Source organism: Lucilia sericata, unplaced genomic scaffold (assembly GCF_015586225.1).
Source record: "Lucilia sericata isolate MDLA Ls3-8-SP2 unplaced genomic scaffold, ASM1558622v1 Contig001496F_arrow, whole genome shotgun sequence".
In the NCBI taxonomy this organism is placed as follows: Eukaryota; Metazoa; Arthropoda; class Insecta; order Diptera; family Calliphoridae; genus Lucilia; species Lucilia sericata.
The window spans coordinates 51,227-71,775 of record NW_023995424.1 but is presented as its reverse complement, the minus strand read 5'-3'; the positions used below and the strand labels follow the sequence as shown (position 1 = coordinate 71,775).

The 20,549-nt window shown below is 29.2% G+C and overlaps 1 protein-coding gene across 1 annotated transcript in view; it reads right to left on the bottom strand.

The window, feature by feature from the left end:
- Nucleotides 1-7,283: 7,283 nt before the first annotated feature.
- The window catches only part of LOC119611619 (dystrophin-like), a 28,886-nt gene continuing 15,620 nt past the window's right edge, over nucleotides 7,284-20,549 (bottom strand). Inside the window, 11 exon segments of the mRNA XM_037967253.1 lie at nucleotides 7,284-7,522; nucleotides 11,111-11,431; nucleotides 13,824-14,094; nucleotides 14,156-14,716; nucleotides 14,793-14,948; nucleotides 15,108-15,238; nucleotides 17,851-17,947; nucleotides 18,019-18,147; nucleotides 18,208-18,571; nucleotides 19,638-19,838; nucleotides 19,912-20,171. Coding sequence (XP_037823181.1) covers nucleotides 7,317-7,522; nucleotides 11,111-11,431; nucleotides 13,824-14,094; nucleotides 14,156-14,716; nucleotides 14,793-14,948; nucleotides 15,108-15,238; nucleotides 17,851-17,947; nucleotides 18,019-18,147; nucleotides 18,208-18,571; nucleotides 19,638-19,838; nucleotides 19,912-20,171 — 2,697 coding nt within the window. The 3' untranslated portion in view covers nucleotides 7,284-7,316.

The window sequence follows — 20,549 nt, the reverse complement described above, 5'->3', positions numbered from 1 at the left end:
TTTTTTTTAAGAAAATTTTGTTATCGAACAACTTTCTTTAAGAAAATGTAGTTATTGAACAAGTTTCTTTAAGAAAATTTTGTTATGGAACAAGTTTCTTTAGGAAAATTTTGCCCGTCTTAAAGAACATTTTGTTATCGAACAAGTTTCTTTAGAAAAATTTCGTTATCGAACAAGTTTCTTTATGAAAATTTTGTTATCGAACAAGTTTCTTTAGGAAAATTTTGTTATCGAACAATTTTCTCTATTAAAATTTGTTTATTGAACAAGTTTCTTTAGGAAAATTTTATCCGTACATGTTTCTTAAAAAACATTTTGTTATCGAACAAGTTTTATTAAGATAATTTTGTTATCGAACAAGTTTCTTTAGAAAAATGTTGTTATCGAACAAGTTTCTTTAAAAAAATTTTGTTATCGAACAATTTTCTTTAAGAAAATTTTGTTATTGAACAAGTTTCTTTAAGAAACTGTTGTTATTGAACAAGTTTCTCTAAGAAAATATGTTCTCGAATAAGTTTCAGTAAGTAAATTTTGTTATCGCACAAGTTTCTTTAATAAAATTTAGTTATCGAAGAAGTTTATTTAAAAAAAATTTGTTATCGAACAAGTTGCTTTAGAAAATTTTGTTATCGAAAAAATTTCTTTAAGAAAATTTTGTTATTGAACAAGTTTCTTTAGCAAAATTTTGTTATCGAATAAGTTTCTTTAGGAAAATGTTGTTATCGAACAAGTTTCTTTAAGTAAATTTAGTTATCGAATAAGTTTCTTTAAGAAGCTGTTTTTATTGAACAAGTTTCATTAAGAAAATTTTGTTATCAAACTAGTTTCTTTAAGTAAATTTTGTCATAGAATGAAATTCCTTAAAACAAACTATGTTATCGAAGAAGTTCCTTTTAGGAAATTTTATTATCGAACAATTTCCCTTAAAAAATGTCTATTTGTTTCTTTGATATCCTTTTATTTGTAATAAATAAAACTCCTTTTTGCTTTCTTTTTAATATTTAACGATTTTTTATTATATTTTTATTGTATAAACTTTTTTTGTATTTATTTATTTTTTATTATATTTTTATTTGATATAATCATATAGTAAATTATATATTTATATATATATTTTTATTTAATATATGAAAGGATTATTTAATATATTGTTTATTTTTTTTGTTTAATATAATTTTAGAATTTTTATATATATATTTTTGTATTTGTTGTAATTATTTAGACGATATGATTAATATATAAATATGTATGAATTTCGTTAATAATTTGTTTGAAATGTTTTTTCTTTATTTTTTTGACTAATTTAACCCATTTTTTAAATTATATGTGGATGATTAACCTAAATTTGTAAGTTGTTTGTATAAATATATGTATAGGTATATTATGTAATAATTTAGTTAATTTAATTTAATTTGTTTATAGTTAAATCATATACAATTAGCAGAAATTAGGAAAGAAATAAAGGTTTGCAAATTTAAAGGTTTAGTAAGGAAATATACATAATTAAAGAGAGTAGTAGTAAGCTTTTAATTTAGTATAATTTTTTATTATAAAATAGGTGGTCTTATTTTAACATAAAGCCTTTTTTTGTAAAAAAATTGATCAGATATTAGTTTTTTTTTATTAATTTAACTAAAGGACTACATTAAGTGGTCGGGAGTATATTTTGTTTATTTTAATTGATTAATTGTTTTATTTTATGTTTATTCTTTAATATAAAGCTTAAAAGCTAATAATGGTTTTTTTCTCTTTTTGTTTTTGTTATTCATGCAAAACATATAAAAAGAACTTACAAAAGAAATTTGTTATTGTTTTTACTTTTATTACAGCAAAAGCAAAGCTGTGTTTACGTTTTTTTTTAAGTGAGAGTTTTGAAGTTGAGCTTAAAAACGTGAAAGAGAGAGTAAGAGAGAGAGAGAGAGAGAGAGAAGGATCATGCAAAATATGTAATTTGCTAAGCTCTCTGTTTACAGTAAAAGAAATTTGTTATTGTTTTTGCTTTCATTACATCAAAAGCAAAGTTTTGTGTTTTATTTTGAAGAAAGGAGAGTAAGTGTAAGCTTTTTTAATATGCAGGATCTCTGCTTTGGTTTTTTTCCTGTTATTAATTGATTTGCTTCTTGTGTTTGTTATTTTGAGTGTTTTTTTTGCGAGTATCGAAACAAAACTGAACATGTTTTTAATCAGAATTTGATTTGTATGATTTTATTTGATTTATTTCTCTGTTTAATTAGTCTTTATTAAGAAGTCGTGAAAGGAGTTTGTCGTGGTTTTGAATTCGAGTGCGTGGTTGTTTGTTTTTTAATAAAATAAAAAAGTGATTTATTGTTGTGTTTTAATACTCAGCCAATATTTAATGAAAATGTGGAAAAATTCTTGAAAAAAAATTTACAATAATTTTGAAACCGATATTTTTCTTATAAAGTGCGAAATTTTTTTTTAATAAAAAAGTGTTTAGTTAAAAAAGGGGCTAATGTGCAATTTGCTTAAAAAAGAGTCAAATAAAAAATTTTGAAAATGATTGGAAAATTTGTCGAAACAAAAAGCCCCCTTTTATTTTAACCCAAATTAAATTCTCTAAAACCATTTAAAACATCCTTCATTAGTGTTAAAAGTGTGCTATGTCCTATAAATTTGTTATCAATATTTTAATTTTGCTTTAGCTACATTTAACAATTAAGGTAAGTGTATTAAAATTTATTATATTTATTTTCTTTAAATTTAATTTTAATATTTTTTAAATTTTCTTTTAAAAAAATCGTTGTAAGAAGACTATTTTGTTCTTTTTTTCATTTGGGGGATATGTTTTAAGTTCCATATTATGGCAATTATTTTGAATAAATTTCTTGTTTTCAGTTGGCAGTTAAATAAGGAATATCATTTTAATTTTGTTGTCTTTAAATCAAATAATAATAAAAAAATTAAGCTTTTGAAAAAATTTGTAAAAATTTTTCTATAAATGATATCATTTAATTGTTTTTAGTTTAAATATTTATTTTAGATATGTTTATTCTATATAAGTTCTATATAAATATGTAATTATTATTGGTAATTGTTGAAACATTCCAAATATGTTTTTTAAATTTTTCAATATTTTGTCTTATTTTTTCTCGGTTTAAATTCGTTTTTATCTAATTTTTCAATGCATTTTATTTAAATTTGTGTTTTAATTTATCTAAAAAAATTTATTATTATATTGTCACCATGTTTAGTTTTAATATTTTTATTAATTTTATTTTATGGGGATATTTTTTGTAATAAAACATTTAATTAGTTTTCTTTAATTTTGCTTTTTTATGATTCTTGTGCCAGATCAATAGGTTTTCATGTTTGGTTTTGTTTGTTTTTATCAACATGTTTGATTTTGTCCTGTTGTTTATGCTCTTAATAAAAGATCAGCAATTTCCAGCTCTCTTTGTTTTCATTCATTCGCTGTTGTTCTCTCACTGAAAACTTTGATAGAATCAGGGTGGCCAGACTGTTACAAATTTATGTTTGTTGAAATTAAGACAAAACTGAACTAGAACTGAACTAGAACTGAACTAGAATTGAACTAGAATTGAACTAGAACTGAACTAGAACTGAACTAGAACTAGAACTGAACTGAACTAGAACTGAACTAGAACTGAACTAGAACTGAACTAGAACTAAACTAGAACTAAACTAGAACTGAACTAGAACTGAACTAGAACTGAACTAGAACTGAACTAGAACTGAACTAGAACTGAACTAGAACTGAACTAGAACTGAACTAGAACTGAACTAGAACTGAACTAGAACTGAACTAGAACTGAACTAGAACTGAACTAGAACTGAACTAGAACTGAACTAGAACTGAACTAGAACTAAACTAGAACTGAACTAGAACTGAACTAGAACTGAACTAGAACTGAACTAGAACTGAACTAGAACTGAACTAGAACTGAACTAGAACTGAACTAGAACTGAACTGAACTAGAACTGAACTAGAACTGAACTAGAACTGAACTTCTAGAACTGAACTAGAACTGAACTAGAACTGAACTAGAACTGAACTAGAACTGAACTAGAACTGAACTAGAACTGAACTAGAACCGAACTAGAACTAAACTATAACTAGAACTGAAAAAATTTCGAAACATTTCTTATTCGAATTTTCAAAACAGATTTTTTATTGAAAAATTTGGAATTGTAGTTTGAATGAAAACTTCTAATTCGATATTTATTTCTAAGTATTAAGGACCCTTGAATCAAACCTATTAATCTCAAGCAGATAGATGTTGTTTTTTATTATTTGTTGTTTTTGTATCTAATAAGTAGACAACTATAAAATTTGTATTTTTAATACTTTTTAAATTTTGTGGTAATATTTTAGACAGGATATATAATTTGAAGTTATTATTCATTTAATATTTTTTATCAATGAGCAATTAATTATTCATTTATTTTTAGGTTATAAATATTTTTGAGTTATTTTTGCATTTATTAAATTTTGGAATAACTTTGATATGATTACTATTTATGTATGTGTTTGTGTTAATTACTATTATTAAAGATTTGAAAAAGATTTTCTTTTTATTGTTGTTATTTTATTATTATTTGTATGCTGTATTATTTAATATTATTTATAATTTGTTTAAGAAAAAAATTGTTTTAAATTAGTTTCTATAGTAGATTTATTTAATTTAATTGTTTTTTTTTGTAAGTAGAAAAAGGTGGTCCATTTAATGATCGTTTTCGTCAGCGTATTGATTTGAGTTTTTTTATTTTTTTTTTTAATTTTTGTTACTTTCTTTGAAATTAATATATTTTCTTTTTGTTTTAGTTTTATTATAGGATTTTTTTTCTTGTAGGTTTGAAAATTAAATTTTATATAGTAGGTTTGGTTTTAGGTTAGATTAGGTTTAGGTTTGTGATATGGTTAGGAAAATAATTGAATATGTTTAAAATTTTAGAAAAATGTTTTAAAATAATAATTAAACTTTTCTTTAAATTAAATTATTTCGATGCAAAAAATAAAAATCGGAAAAAATTAAATCTTTTCTATGAATTTTGATCTGAATTCAGTCTAGTCTATATTCCAGTCTATAGTATAGTATATAGTCTAGTCTATAGACGAGTCTATAGTCGAGTCTATAGTCTAGTCAACAGTCTAGTCTATAGTCTTGTCTATAGTCTAGTCTATAGTCTTCTCTATAGTCTAGTCTATAGTCTAGCCTATAGTCTAGTCTATAGTCTAGTCTATAGTCTAGTCTATAATCTAGTCTATATTCTAGTCTTTAGTCTGGTCTATAGTCTAGTCTATAGTAAAGTCTATAGCCTAGTCTATAGTACAGTCTATAGTCTAGCCTATAGTCTGGTCTATAGTCTAGCCTATAGTTTGGCCTATAGTCTGGCCTGGTTTGTAGTCTAGTCTATGGTTAAGTCTTTAGTCTAGTCTATAGTCTAGTCTATAGTCTAGTCTATAGTCTAGTCTAGTCTAGTCTATAGTCTAGTCTATAGTCTAGTCTATAGTCTAGTTATAGTCTAGTCTATAGTCTAGTCTATAGTCTAGTCTATAGTCTAGTCTATAGTCTAGTCTATAGTCTAGTCTATAGTCTAGTCTATAGTCTAGTCTATAGTCTAGTCTATAGTCTAGTCTATAGTCTATAGTCTAGTCTATAGTCTAGTCTATAGTCTAGTCTATAGTCTAGTCTATAGCCTAGTCTATAGTCTAGTCTATAGTCTAGTCTATAGTCTAGTCTATAGTCTAGTCTATAGTCTAGTCTATAGTCTAGTCTATAGTCTAGTCTATAGTCTAGTCTATAGTCTAGTCTATAGTCTAGTCTATAGTCTAGTCTATAGTCTAGTCTATAGTCTAGTCTATAGTCTAGTCTATAGTCTAGTCTATAGTCTAGTCTATAGTCTAGTCTATAGTCTAGTCTATAGTCTAGTCTATAGTCTAGTCTATAGTCTAGTCTATAGTCTAGTCTATAGTCTAGTCTATAGTCTAGTCTATAGTCTAGTCTATAGTTAGTCTAGTCTAGTCTATAGTTTAGTCTATAGTCTAGGCCTATAGTGTAGTCTATAGTCTAGTCTATAGTCTAGTCTATAGTCTAGTCTATAGTCTAGTCTATAGCCTAGTCTATAGTTTAGTCTATAGTCTAGTCTTTAGTCTAGTCTATTGTCTAGTCTATAGTATAGTTATAGTCTAGGCTATAGTCTAGAGTATAGTATAGTCTATAGTATAGACTATAGTCTAGTCTATAGTATAGACTATAGTCTAACCTAGTTTATTGAATAGTCTGTAATAATTTCTATAGTCTGGTTAGTAGTAGAGACTATAGTCTAGAATATAGATATATAGTATGAGCTGCATTTTCTATATTCTAGACTATGGTCTAGTCTATATTTCATATTATTGTCTAGTCAGTAATCCTGTCAATAGGCTATACTTTTATAATCTGAACTGTTGTAGTCTGTGGTCTGCACTATTATGGACTAGTCTATGGTGTGGATTTATATTTTGAAGGCTTTAAAAATCGAAATTAAAAATATAAATAAAAATCAATCAAGTTTTTTTTCTGGTAAAATTAAATTAAAAACTTTATTTAAAACTTAAAATTTAATAAAAAATAATATGTTTTTTTTTTTATTTTAAAGAAAAAAATTACAACTACAATTTGTGTGTTTTTTGTTTATAAATTTTAAAGATATACAAATATAAAGAATAAAGAAGAAAAACAATAAAATAATATTTAAAAATGTGGAGTAGAGGAAAGAGAGGATAAAATAATATTTTGTTAAAAAAACTTAAGACTTAAGAACTAAAATTAGAATTCAATTCTTATTTTGTTGATTTAAATTGTTTAACATATTTATATGTATTAAAGTTAAAAATTAAAAAAAAGTTTATTTGTGTGTAAATGTTAATGATATTTTTTGTTTTATATTTAATTTTTTTTTTTAATTTAAGATATTTTATTTTTCATATTTTTCAAAATTGCTTATTTCATAAATATTGCAAACTTGTTTTGTTTTTTTTAATTTCTGTTTTTTTTTAGATTTTTGTTTAAGAATTATTACACAATTTTCAGTTTCTTTTTTTATACAACAAATATTGATTATGTTTTTAGGTTTTCTTTTGTTTTTAATATAAAATACAAATACAAGTACTTTTTTTATCTCAATTTATAATTATTGATTGATATTTTTGAATTTTTTCTGTTTTTAGTTAAAAAATTATATTTCGTTCTCGTTTTTTTCTAATATTTTGAAAGATGTATCGGTGTTAATCGGAACTTGGTTTTTGTTTCAAAGAAAGATTTTTTTCTTTTTCTTAAAGAAAAAACATTTATTTATTTATTATAACCATATGGTGTCGATGTGGCATTGGGTGTTTTTATCGCTTTATTTGTGTTTATAGAAGTTGTGGTTTCATTTGCTGTTTGTTCTTGCTCTATCTGATTCTCCTCTTCCTCCTCTAGATCTTGTTCTAAAGTTTGCTCGATTTCTTGTTCCGTTATAACTGTTACCAATTCCTCCATTGCCTTGCCTATGGCCGCTATATTAAAACAATTAAAGAAAATTTTGAAATTAGTACAAGTTTTATATACAATTTTCTAAAAAACCATAAAATAATTTCATTACAAAAGCCAAAACATTTTCTTTTAAACAACATTAAACAACATGCCTTTAAATTTTTCTGGTAAACCAAGAAAAATACTAAAAAATAACAAAAAAATACTTTTTTTACAACACCAATATTTTTTGTAAATAATTGAAATTCAAGTTACCCTTTATTTAAAATTCAAGTAAATTTCCTTTATTTTATTTGTTTGCTGATTTTTCGTTTTCTTAATTATGATCTAATGTATGGAATTATTTTTTTTGATCCAGTTTTTAGCGTAAATGGTAAAAAATGAAAAAACAAAGAAGAAATTTTTTTTATTAATTTAGTTTAGCAATATTTTTAAATTAGCAAAATCAATAACATTCAAAAATTCTAGCACTAAAAAATTTTAACAAAAGTTGCAAAAAACTTAAAGCAGCCACTTTTTAAATAAAAAATGAATATATTTTTAAAATTGTCAGAGTTAGAAGTCAAAATATCTCCTTCCAAGTGTCTAATTACTTAACTGATCTTTTGTACAGCAACAATAGAACCATTGATTACTTTACTTATTCCAGGTTAACTAACAAGTAAACAATTCCCAATTCAATGCCATTAGAGTGTAATTTCTAATTGCACTACTAGTCAATATCTTAGTCTGTAGTCTGACATATATACTAGTCTACAAGTTGGATTAAAGTTTAGTAATCTAATTCGTAGTCTAGTATATAATAGGGGTTGATCAATTGTCCGGCCTATATTCTCTTCTCTAATCTAAACTGTAGTTTACTTTAAGGCCTTTAGTATAGATTATGAGCTGATATGTATATAGTCTTGTCTATAGTTTGCACTATAGTCTAGAATCAAGACAATAGTATAATAATCTGATCTATTAACTGAATTGGAGTCTGATCTATAGTATATAGACAGGACTATATTCTAGTCTATATTCTATATAACAGTTTAGTCTATATTCTTTACAACAGCATAGTCTAGTCCACAACAGTTTGGACTATGGTCTGAACTATAAATAAAGTATATAGTTTAGTCTCTAGTCTAGTCTATAGTCTAGTCTATAGTCTAGTCTCTAGTCTAGTCTCTAGTCTAGTCTATAGTGTAGTCTATAGTCTAGTCTATAGTCTAGTCTATAGTCTAGTCTATAGTCTAGTCTATAGTCTAGTCTATAGTCTAGTCTATAGTCTAGTCTACAGTCTAGTCTATAGTCTAGTCTATAGTGTAGTCTATAGTCTAGTCTATAGTCTAGTCTATAGTCTAGTCTAAAGTCTATAGTCTAGTCTATAGTCTAGTCTATAGTCTAGTCTATAGTCTAGTCTATAGTCTAGTCTATAGTCTAGGCTATAGTCTAGTCTATAGTCTAGTCTATAGTCTAGTCTATAGTCTAGTCTATAGTCTAGTCTATAGTCTAGTCTATAGTCTAGTCTATAGTCTAGTCTATAGTCTAGTCTATAGTCTAGTCTATAGTCTAGTCTATAGTCTAGTCTATAGTCTAGTCTATAGTCTAGTCTATAGTCTAGTTTATAGTCTAGTCTATAGTCTAGTCTATAGTCTAGTCTATAGTCTAGTCTATAGTCTAGTCTATAGTCTAGTCTATAGTCTAGTCTATAGTCTAGTCTATAGTCTAGTCTATAGTCTAGTCTATAGTCTAGTCTATAGTCTAGTCTATAGTCTAGTCTATAGTCTAGTCTATAGTCTAGTCTATAGTCTAGTCTATAGTCTAGTCTCTAGTCTAGTCTCTAGTCTAGTCTATAGTGTAGTCTATAGTCTAGTCTATAGTCTAGTCTATAGTCTAGTCTATAGTCTAGTCTATAGTCTAGTCTATAGTCTAGTCTATAGTCTAGTCTATAGTCTAGTCTATAGTCTAGTCTATAGTCTAGTCTATAGTCTAGTCTATAGTCTAGTCTATAGTCTAGTCTATAGTCTAGTCTATAGTCTAGTCTATAGTCTAGTCTGTAGTCTAGTCTATAGTCTAGCCTATAGTCTAGTCTATAGTCTAGTCTATAGTCTAGTCTATAGTCTAGTCTATAGTCTAGTCTAAAGTCTATAGTCTAGTCTATAGTCTAGTCTATAGTCTAGTCTATAGTCTAGTCTATAGTCTAGTCTATAGTCTAGTCTATAGTCTAGTCTATAGTCTAGTCTATAGTCTAGTCTATAGTCTAGTCTATAGTCTAGTCTATAGTCTAGTCTATAGTCTAGTCTATAGTCTAGTCTATAGTCTAGTCTATAGTCTAGTCTATAGTCTAGTCTATAGTCTAGTCTATAGTCTAGTCTATAGTCTAGTCTAGTCTAGTCTATAGTCTAGTCTATAGTCTAGTCTATAGTCTAGTCTATAGTCTAGTCTATAGTCTAGTCTATAGTCTAGTCTATAGTCTAGTCTATAGTCTAGTCTATAGTCTAGTCTTAGTCTAGTCTATAGTCTAGTCTATAGTCTAGTCTATAGTCTAGTCTATAGTCTAGTCTATAGTCTAGTCTAGTCTAGTCTAGTCTAGTCTATAGTCTAGTCTATAGTCTAGTCTATAGTCTAGTCTATAGTCTAGTCTATAGTCTAGTCTATAGTCTAGTCTATAGTCTAGTCTATAGTCTAGTCTATAGTCTAGTCTATGTCTAGTCTATAGTCTAGTCTATAGTCTAGTCTATAGTCTAGTCTATAGTCTAGTCTATAGTCTAGTCTATAGTCTAGTCTACAGTCTAGTCTATAGTCTAGTCTATAGTCTAGTCTACAGTCTAGTCTATAGTCTAGTCTAGTCTATAGTCTAGTCTAGTCTAGTCTAGTCTAGTCTAGTCTATAGTCTAGTCTATAGTCTAGTCTATAGTCTAGTCTATAGTCTATAGTCTAGTCTCTAGTCTAGTCTATAGTCTAGTCTATAGTCTAGTCTATAGTCTAGTCTATAGTCTAGTCTATAGTCTAGTCTATAGTCTAGTCTATAGTCTAGTCTAGTCTATAGTCTAGTCTATAGTCTAGTCTATAGTCTAGTCTATAGTCTAGTCTATAGTCTAGTCTATAGTCTAGTCTATAGTCTAGTCTATAGTCTAGTCTATAGTCTAGTCTATAGTCTAGTCTATAGTCTAGTCTATAGTCTAGTCTATAGTCTAGTCTATAGTCTAGTCTAGTCTAGTCTAGTCTACAGTCTAGTCTATAGTCTAGTCTATAGTCTAGTCTATAGTCTAGTCTATAGTCTAGTCTATAGTCTAGTCTATAGTCTAGTCTATAGTATATTCTACAGTCTAGTCTATAAACTAGTCTGTAATCTAGTTAATCTAGTTATCATTGTCAGTATATTATTCAAAATTATAAATACCGAGATTTGTTGCCAATAATTCGTTTTTTCCGAACCATTATCAACGCTTTTTTTACAACAAAATTTTCTTAAAACAAAAGCTTAAAAATTCATTTCAAAACAGAAGAAAAAACTCTTTAAAACAAAAGAAACGAAACGAAAACAAGAGAAAAATAAAACCAAAATTTTATTGTCTCAAAAACCATTAATTCGTTCATTCATTGCATTGCAATCATATTCCTACCACTTTGATTATGTTGTTGCAACATCATGCTGTTGTGAGGTGGTGGTGGTGGCCTACCATCATCCGTTAAATATGCACTCATTAAACCTCCAGGATTTCCGGTTGCCGTTTGCATATCCATGCCACCATTGCCACTTAATATATTACGTTGATGTTGTTGTTGTTGCTGATGCTGCTGCTGTTGCAAACTATGTAAATTAGCTGCAGGATTACCGGCATTACCCATTAAATGATGCTTTCCTAAAACACCGCCGCCGGCGCCAACAGCTGCTGCTGCAGCAGCCGCATGATGATCATTCATACCGGGCAACATTAGACCCACTTTTGGAGGGGCATTTATGGTTGTTGTTGTTTTTTTTGGGGTTTTTCATTTAAATGAATGATGTTTTTTTTGTTTTAGTTTTAATGATGTGGTTTGGTGGTGGTGGTGGATATGATAAATAAGGACGAAGGAGTTGAACGTTGATGTAAAATACACATGTTTGCAATTAAAATTACAAATAGTAGGTGGAAGATAGAATACAAAAAAGGAGAAATACAACACAAAATTGTTGTTTTTTTAATAAGCGATTTTTTTTATATATTTGAAATAAAAATAATATTTTCGAAAAAACTGAGATTTTTTAGCGATTTTGATATAAAAAGCTTTTTTCTTAATTAAAATGTAAAAAAAAACTTTTGAATTAATTTAAAAAAAGTGAATTTATTCAAGCTTTCTTTACACTAGCTGAGCAAAAAAATGTTCTTGAAACAAAATTTACTATTTCCTAAAGTTTTTAAATCATTATATTATTTGTACTTGATCAAGGTCTTGAGAACTTTTGGAGCAAATCTATATATATATTAATTTTTTTTTTAAATTTGATTTAAAATCTTTTTTATAACTTAAAAAAACTAAAATTTTTGATTTTTTAAAAATGTTGGAAAAAAATACATACGATTTTAAACAAATATGGATGTTTGATGGAAATGACAACATGACACATCAACATACAATCTAACACACACTTTTTTTAACACTTTTGATATCCAAGTGGTTTTATGGATTCATTAATTGATTTATATTACGAACAATTTTACAAAATTCCAATTCAATGATAACTGCCAATGTTTTGGATTCAATATAAACGAAGTTTGTTTTTTTTTTTTTTGGAATAAAAGTAAAGAAAAATTCCAACAATAATAATAGTTGACCTCTGTGCATTTTCTTCGTTTTAGGAGTAGATCCAGTAGCAAGAGTTACATTAAAAATTTTCCATTATTCTGGACTATAACATAGTCTATAGTCAGAACCGTAAGCCAGTCTTTTTTGTTTTCTAGTCTGGACTATAATCTAGCCTATAGTCTGGACTACACTCTAGTCTATAGTATGGGCTATAGTCTAGTCTATGTCTGGGCAATAGTCTAGTCTATATCTGGACAATAGTCTAGTCTATTGTCTCCTCTCTAGTTTAGTTTATAGTCTGGACTATAGTCTAGTCTATAGTCTGGACTACACTCTAGTATATAGTATGGACAATAGTCTAGTCTATGTCTGGACAATAGTCTAGTCTATGTCTGGACAATAGTCTAATCTATTGTCAGATTTATAGTCTAGTCTATATCTGGACAATAGTCTAGTCTATTGTCTCCTCTCTAGTTTAGTTTATAGTCTGGACTATAGTCTAGTCTATAGTCTGGACTACACTCTAGTATAGTGTATGGACAATAGTCTAGTCTATGTCTGGACAATAGTCTAGTCTATGTCTGGACAATAGTCTAGTCTATGTCTGGACAATAGTCTAATCTATTGTCAGATTTATAGTCTAGTCTATATCTGGACAATAGTCTAGTCTATTGTCTCCTCTCTAGTTTAGTTTATAGTCTGGACTATAGTCTAGTCTATAGTCTGGACTATTGTCTAGTCTATAGTCTGCACTATAGTCTAGTCTATAGTCTGGACTATAGTCTAATCTATAGTCTGGACTATAGTCTAATCTATAGTCTGGACTATAGTCTAGTCTATAGTCTGGACTATAGTCTGCACTATAGTATAGTCTATAGTCTGGAGTATAGTCTAGTTTATAGTCTGGACTATAGTCTAGTCTATTGTCTGGACTACACTCTAGTCTATAGTCTGTTCTACACTCTAGTCTATAGTATGGACTATAGTCTAGTCTATGTCTGGACAATAGTCTAATATATTGTCAGGTTTATAGTCTAGTCTAAAGTCTGGACTATAGTCTAGTCTATAGTCTGGATTATAGTTTAGTCTAAAGTCTGAACTTATTCTAGTCTATGTCCTGGTCTATAGTGCAGTCCTTAGTCTGGACTTCAGTCTAGTGTTTAGTCTGGACTACAGCCTAGTCTATACTCTGGACTATAGTCTAGTCTATAGTCAGGACTATAGTCTAGTCTATAATATGTCCTGGACTATAGTGTAGTCCTTAGTCTGGACTACAGCCTATTCTATAGTCTGCACTACAGCCTATTCTATAGTCTAGTCTACAGTCTGGACTATAGATCAATCTATAGTCAAGACTATTTTCTAGCTAGAGTCTGGACTATAGTCTACTCCATAGTCTGGACTGTAGTCTAGTCTATAGTCTGGACTGTTTTATAGTCTAGACTATAGTCTAGTGTAGTCTATAATCTATAGACTAGTCTACTCTTGCTACTAAATCCATCATGGGCTAACAATTTTAATCCATTATTCTAAAATTTGTATACTCACTCGAGTTCTGGTCATAATGGCCATTTTGTTGATTCATTTTAGCCGGCGAATCGGTATTAAGTTGTGAAGCAGTCACTGAACGGGTTTGTAAAGTATTCGGTTTTGAATTTAAAGCCGAACCGGGGGTAGCACCATTATTAGGATCATTAAGCAATTGGCGTAAACGTTGTAATTGAGCCTCCAATTGACGATTATGATCCTCTAGGATTTGCATGCGTGACTCTAAACGGCCTTTGTGTTGTCTCAGCAATTTAGCCTCGGCCATCATGTCCTTAAAGGGAAAATTTTCCGTTAAATTTTATTTTAAAGGGATATTGTAAAAAAAAACTTACTTGACCATGTTCTCCCTGAGCATTGGCACCCTGCGCTAAACCACCCACAGATGAATTGGAATGTTGCATACCACTGCTCTCATCGGGTGTTGTACTCTGTTTCGTTAATAATTGTTGATATTCGGCCTGTAAACTAGAATTTTCTTCTTCTAAATCCCGAATAATGGCTTCCAGTTCCTCGCGTTGTTCGGCATCCATGGCAGCCATTACTTGCACGGGAGATTTGGGAGCAGCACCATTATTTGTAGGCAAAGCCATACAATATTGAGCTATCAGTTGATGTTCATCATCACTATCGGGAGTAGAGTTGGAACCAGTGCCACCACCATATTCCACTTGAGCCAAACGTGTAGCATACATTTCCAGTCTTGAGTGCATATCATTTTGCAGAGTATGTGTAGTATGTTGGGGACTGGGTGCAGGTGATTCTAAGGCATCACCCTCTAAAACACTTTGTACGGGTAAATAGCCCACACGTGGATGTTTTTTGAAATATTTGCGTGATTTGAATTTGTTCTTCAAGGCACGCGTAAAGTCTCTAACATCTTCAGTGGAAGTGGTCTAGAAGATTAAACATTTTTAAATTATATAAGAAACTGGTCACCTTATTTGTTTTTTATTGGAAAAAAACACTTACCGTTGTACAGTATTCATGCATGGGATGACTAAGTTTATGATTTTTGGCATTACGTCCAAAGAAGAAACACTTTTGGCACATGTCGAAATTGAAACACTTAAGGCAGCGATAACGGAAGCCAACAATGGGATACTCTTTGCAAATGTTACACTTCGCCTGTTAAATACATAAACAATTGTATTTAAAATGGTTTTTAGAAAAAAAGTGTTAATTAAGTGCCAAGTTAACAGTGAGACGAGACACAAATTATTAGCAGTTGTGTGCCAGTTTAATTTGTTCTTTTTTTTTTTCATTTTCTTGGCTTTCACTACTTACCTGATGTTTAGCTGCCTCAGCAGCTGCCAAACGATGTAATACTGGTAGCCACACTAAACTTTGTGGTTCATGTTGTAGCCAAGCAAGGAAGTGATGTAATTCAATCGTAAGTTCTTGATTAGAATCAATTGCTGCAAAAGAGAAATGGATAATAAGTAAAAAATATTGCAGACTCAAGATTTACGTACAACTTAAGTAAGGGATAATAAAATGTAATTAGTAGTTAAGTGTTAAATCTTTGGTTTTTGTTTACAAGTTGGAGTTTGGGTAAATTTAATTCAAAGTTCAAATGAGGATGTTTAAACATTAAGGGAACTAACAACAATTATTCAATTTCAAACACTTTTGGTCAAAGGTCATGATATTCATAAAAACATTGTATTTTTTTACTATTGAAAGATCTATATAATCTAAAGTCTGTATTGTAATCTCTTATTGAAACTAGAACATAGTCTGGACTATAATCTATATTGGGGACAGTAGTTTAGTTTATATTATAACTAATAATAGTCTAGTACATATATAGTATAGTCAGTAGTCTGGTCAATAGTCTAGTCGATAGTCTAGTCTATAGTCTAGTCTATTGTCAAGTCTACTGTCTAGTCTATTGTATAGTCTATAATCTAGTCTATAGTCTAGTCTATGATATAGTCTGTAGTCTAGTCTATAGTCCAGTATATAGTCTAGTCTATAGTCTAGTCTATAGTCTAGTCTATAGTCTAGTTTATAGTCTAGTCTATAGTCTAGTCTATAGTCTAGTCTATAGTCTAGTTTATAGTCTAGTCTATAGTCTAGTCTATAGTCTAGTCTATAGTTTAGTCAATAGTCTAGTCAGTCTAGTCTGGTCTATAGTAGAGTTTAGTCTATAGTCTAGTTTATAGTCTAATCTATAGTCTAGTCTACAGTCTAGTCTATAGTCTAGTCTATAGTCTAGTCTATAGTCTAGTCTATAGTCTAGTCTATAGTCTAGTCTATAGTCTAGTCTATAGTCTAGTCTATAGTCTAGTCTATAGTCTAGTCTATAGTCTAGTCTATATTCTAGTCTATATTCTAGTCTCTAGTCTAGTCTATTGTCTTGTCTATAGTCTAGTCTACAGTCTAGTCTATAGTCTAGTCTATAGTCTAGTCTATAGTCTAGTCTATAGTCTAGTCTATAGTCTAGTCTATAGTCTAGTCTATAGTCTAGTCTATAGTCTAGTCTATAGTCTAGTCTATAGTCTAGTCTATAGTCTAGTCTATAGTCTAGTCTATAGTCTAGTCTATAGTCTAGTCTATAGTCTAGTCTATAGTCTAGTCTATAGTCTAGTCTATAGTCTAGTCTATAGTCTAGTCTATAGTCTAGTCTATAGTCTAGTCTATAGTCTAGTCTATAGTCTAGTCTAGTCTATAGTCTAGTCTATAGTCTAGTCTATAGTCTAGTCTATAGTCTAGTCTATAGTCTAGTCTATAGTCTAGTCTATAGTCTAGTCTATAGTCTAGTCTATAGTCTAGTCTATAGTCTAGTCTATAGTCTAGTCTATAGTCTAGTCTATAGTCTAGTCTATAGTCTAGTCTATAGTCTAGTCTATAGTCTAGTCTATAGTCTAGTCTATAGTCTATAGTCTAGTCTATAGTCTAGTCTAGTCTATAGTCTAGTCTATAGTCTAGTCTGGTCTATAGTCTAGTCTATAGTCTAGTCTAGTCTAGTCTATAGTCTAGTCTATAGTCTAGTCTATAGTCTAGTCTATAGTCTAGTCTATAGTCTAGTCTATAGTCTAGTCTATAGTCTAGTCTAGTCTATAGTCTAGTCTATAGTCTAGTCTATAGTCTAGTCTAGTCTATAGTCTAGTCTATAGTCTAGTCTATAGTCTAGTCTATAGTCTAGTCTATAGTCTAGTCTATAGTCTAGTCTATAGTCTAGTCTATAGTCTAGTCTATAGTCTAGTCTATAGTCTAGTCTATAGTCTAGTCTAGTCTATAGTCTAGTCTATAGTCTAGTCTAGTCCTATAGTCTAGTCTATAGTCTAGTCTATAGTCTAGTCTATAGTCTAGTCTATAGTCTAGTCTATAGTCTAGTCTATAGTTTAGTCTAGTCTATAGTCTAGTCTATAGTCTAGTCTAGTCTATAGTCTAGTCTATAGTCTAGTCTATAGTCTAGTCTATAGTCTAGTCTATAGACTAGTCTATAGTCTGGTCTATAGTCTAGTATAAAGTCTAGTCTATAGTCTAGCCTATAGTCTAGTCTATAGTCTAGTCTATAGTCTAGTCTATAGTCTAGTCTATAGTCTAGTCTATAGTCTAGTCTATAGTCTAGTCTATATTCTAGTCCATAGTCTAGTCTATAGACTAGTCTATAGTCTGGTCTATAGTCTAGTATATAGTCTAGTCTATAGTCTAGTCTATAGTCTAGTCTATAGTCTAGTCTATAGTCTAGTCTATAGTCTAGTATATAGTCTAGTCTATAGTCTAGTCTAGTCTATAGTCTAGTCTACTCTAGTCTACTCTAGTCTAGTCTATAGTTTAGTCTAAATCTAGTCTATAATGAAGTCTATTATATAGTTCACTCTATAGTCTGGACTATAGTCGAGTCTGTAGTTTCAACTATATACTCTAGTCAAGACTTGTCTAATAAGTACTGTAGTCTAGTTTATAGAATAGTCTATAGTCAGGACTAGTCTATAGTTTGGTCTAGTCTATATATTCGACTATAGTTTATATTAAGGATTATATAATAGTCCCATTTGCTCGTTTATTTTCAAATTACCTTCTTGAGAAATACCAGCTCTCTCTAAGCAGGAACGAACAGAAGGTTCAATATTAGATCCACCAAAAGCTGCCACCTCACCCAATTGACGGGGAACCTTGAAATCGAAAAAAAAACAATTAAATATATTTCAGATAAATATCAAATACAAAATAAATCAAAACTTACCTGTATACAATCATGTAATAACAAGCCCAATTTTCTTTGATCAACTTTACGTTCTGGATCCGCTACCAAACGGAATAAATAACGATATTTTTCCTCTAAATGGCCGCGACATAATAAAACCAAACCCACCTAAAAAATTACAAGAAATTTGTAATAATCTTGTAACAATTTTAAACATTTAGAACACACCTTAAAACTCAACACCCTTATCTGTCCCGTGCGCTGTGAATCATATACATTCAATATCCAATTAATCGCTAGATCTAAGGATTTTGTCAAATCGATTTTATCCAAAGTCACATAGAGTGAATGTAAAACGGTGGTCATATCGGGTATATCAATTAGTTTATCATTTTGTGCCCTTAAACCATGATTATCGAAAGATTCTATAGCTGCCGACATAGGGATACGATCTAAACCTAAAGATTTTTGTACAGATCTCAATTTCATGGCAGTACGATAGGCTGAAAAGCGTATTTCGTTAAGATCGGCTAAGCTCTTCATTAGTTCGATCATATCGGGATGATCCCAGTGGGTGGTTTCACGTTCATGGCTGGAAGAAAGGGGAGATTTAAGTTAGAGTGAGCTGATTTTCTAAAGATTTTTAAAAGTTTTTTTTTTTTTTTTTTATAGAACTCCTGTTTAATGGTTTTCTATAAAAAGTTTTTTTATGTTTTTCTATAAAAGTTATTCTAAAGCTTTTCTATATTTTTTTTTTATGATTTTTATAAAGATTTTTCAAAAGCACGATTTATTAAATATTCTATAACAAACAGCTTTTTTATGCTCTGTCTCCAAAAAGCATTTTAAAGCATTTTATAATTTGTTTTTACCTTTTCTATAAAAAGTTTTTAAAAGTTTTTCCATAAAAAAGTGTTTAAAGCTTTTCTATAAAAAGCTTTTTAAAGCTTTTATATAAAAAATTTGTTTAAAGCTTTTATATAAAGAACTTTTTAATGCTTTTCTACAAAAAACCATTTTAAGCTTTTATATAAAAAGTTTTCCTATGAAAATAATGTTATAGCTTTTCAAAAACAAAAGTTTTATAGCTTTTCTATAAAACATTTTTTAATATAAAAGCTTTTGAAAAGATTCTATAAAATCCAATTTTGAAACTTTTCCATAATAATCATTTTTAAAGCTTTTCTATTATTTAAGATTTTTGGAAAAAGAGTGTTTGTGCTTTTTTAATAAAAAGTGTTTAAAAGCTCTTTAGCGTTTCCATTAAATGTTTCTTAAAGCTTTTCTAAAAAAGCTTTTTAAAGCATTTTTAAATTTGTTTTTACAAATGATTTCTAAAGCTTTCTTATAAAGAGCTGTTTAGAGCTTTTCTATAAAAAGTATGTTAAAGCTTTTTATGTTTGTTCTATAACAAGCTTTTTGAAATCTTTTCTTTAAAAGCTTTTTAATGCATTTCTATAAAAAGCATTTTAAAGCTTTTCTTTAAAAAACAATTTTAAAGCTTTACTATAAAAAGTGCTCCAAAAAAAACTTTTCTACAAAAACTTTGTTATAGGTTATAGGTTGTTTTCCATAAAAACTTTATAAAGCTTTCTAGGAAATCTTTTCGAAAAGCTTTCTTAAATTAGGTTTTTCGTAGCCAGTTTGTTTTGACTTACTCTATATAATAAGGCACATTAGCTGCTGTTGTAGCTCTTTCCCATGGTGGTTTAACACTTTGTCCTAGATTTGGTATTGGGCCAATTGTGCCACTATTCGAAGTACAACGACCATCTTCACCATTCTCCAACGATTGATTGCCGCCAGCATTTAACAAAACTTTTTGTCTTTCATCCATAGCAATTTGTAAGAGTTTCATTCTAATTGTAAAAAAAATAGAAAAAATTGTTTTAAATAAAATTTAATTTGTAATAATAAAAAACATCCTCCTACCTAGTATTCAAATCTTCCAATTTGGATAGACAATTAGCTGGCACCAACACCTGATTGGCGGTGAAGAATGACTGCTGTTCATTACAATCATCTAACAATGCACCGGCAGTGGTCATTTTATCTCTGAGACGTTGTAGATGCTGTAATTGTTCACTGGCTTCCGAACTAGTGGGTGGTACAACCCAGGAATTTGTGGTAGCTTCAGCTGAGGCTACGCGAGAACTTAAATCTTCCAATACTTTTTGGAATTGACGCATTTTCTGTAAGGAATAGGAAATAGTTAAAGAAAAAATTAGTGTGGGTTAAATTGAAATGGATAAAAGCTTTAAATACAGAGTTTGCAAATTTCTTAAATATAGTTTTATGTTTAAACTAACAATAGAGGGAGGAAGTTTTTTTGTTAAAAACACATTTTAAATTATGTTTATTGCATAATTTAAATAAAATTACACTTGATTAAACATAAAAACCACAATTTCAATGAATAGCATTCAGTCATTCATTTATTACTTTATATAGTTAAGGGGCGTTGTTGTAAGTACTTTGTGCGTTCCACCTCCTACTCGGGTTCGCTTTCTGCCTTTTAAATATTATTGATGCAGCAGCTAGCACGCTTCTTTTATTGAAGTGCCAAAGTA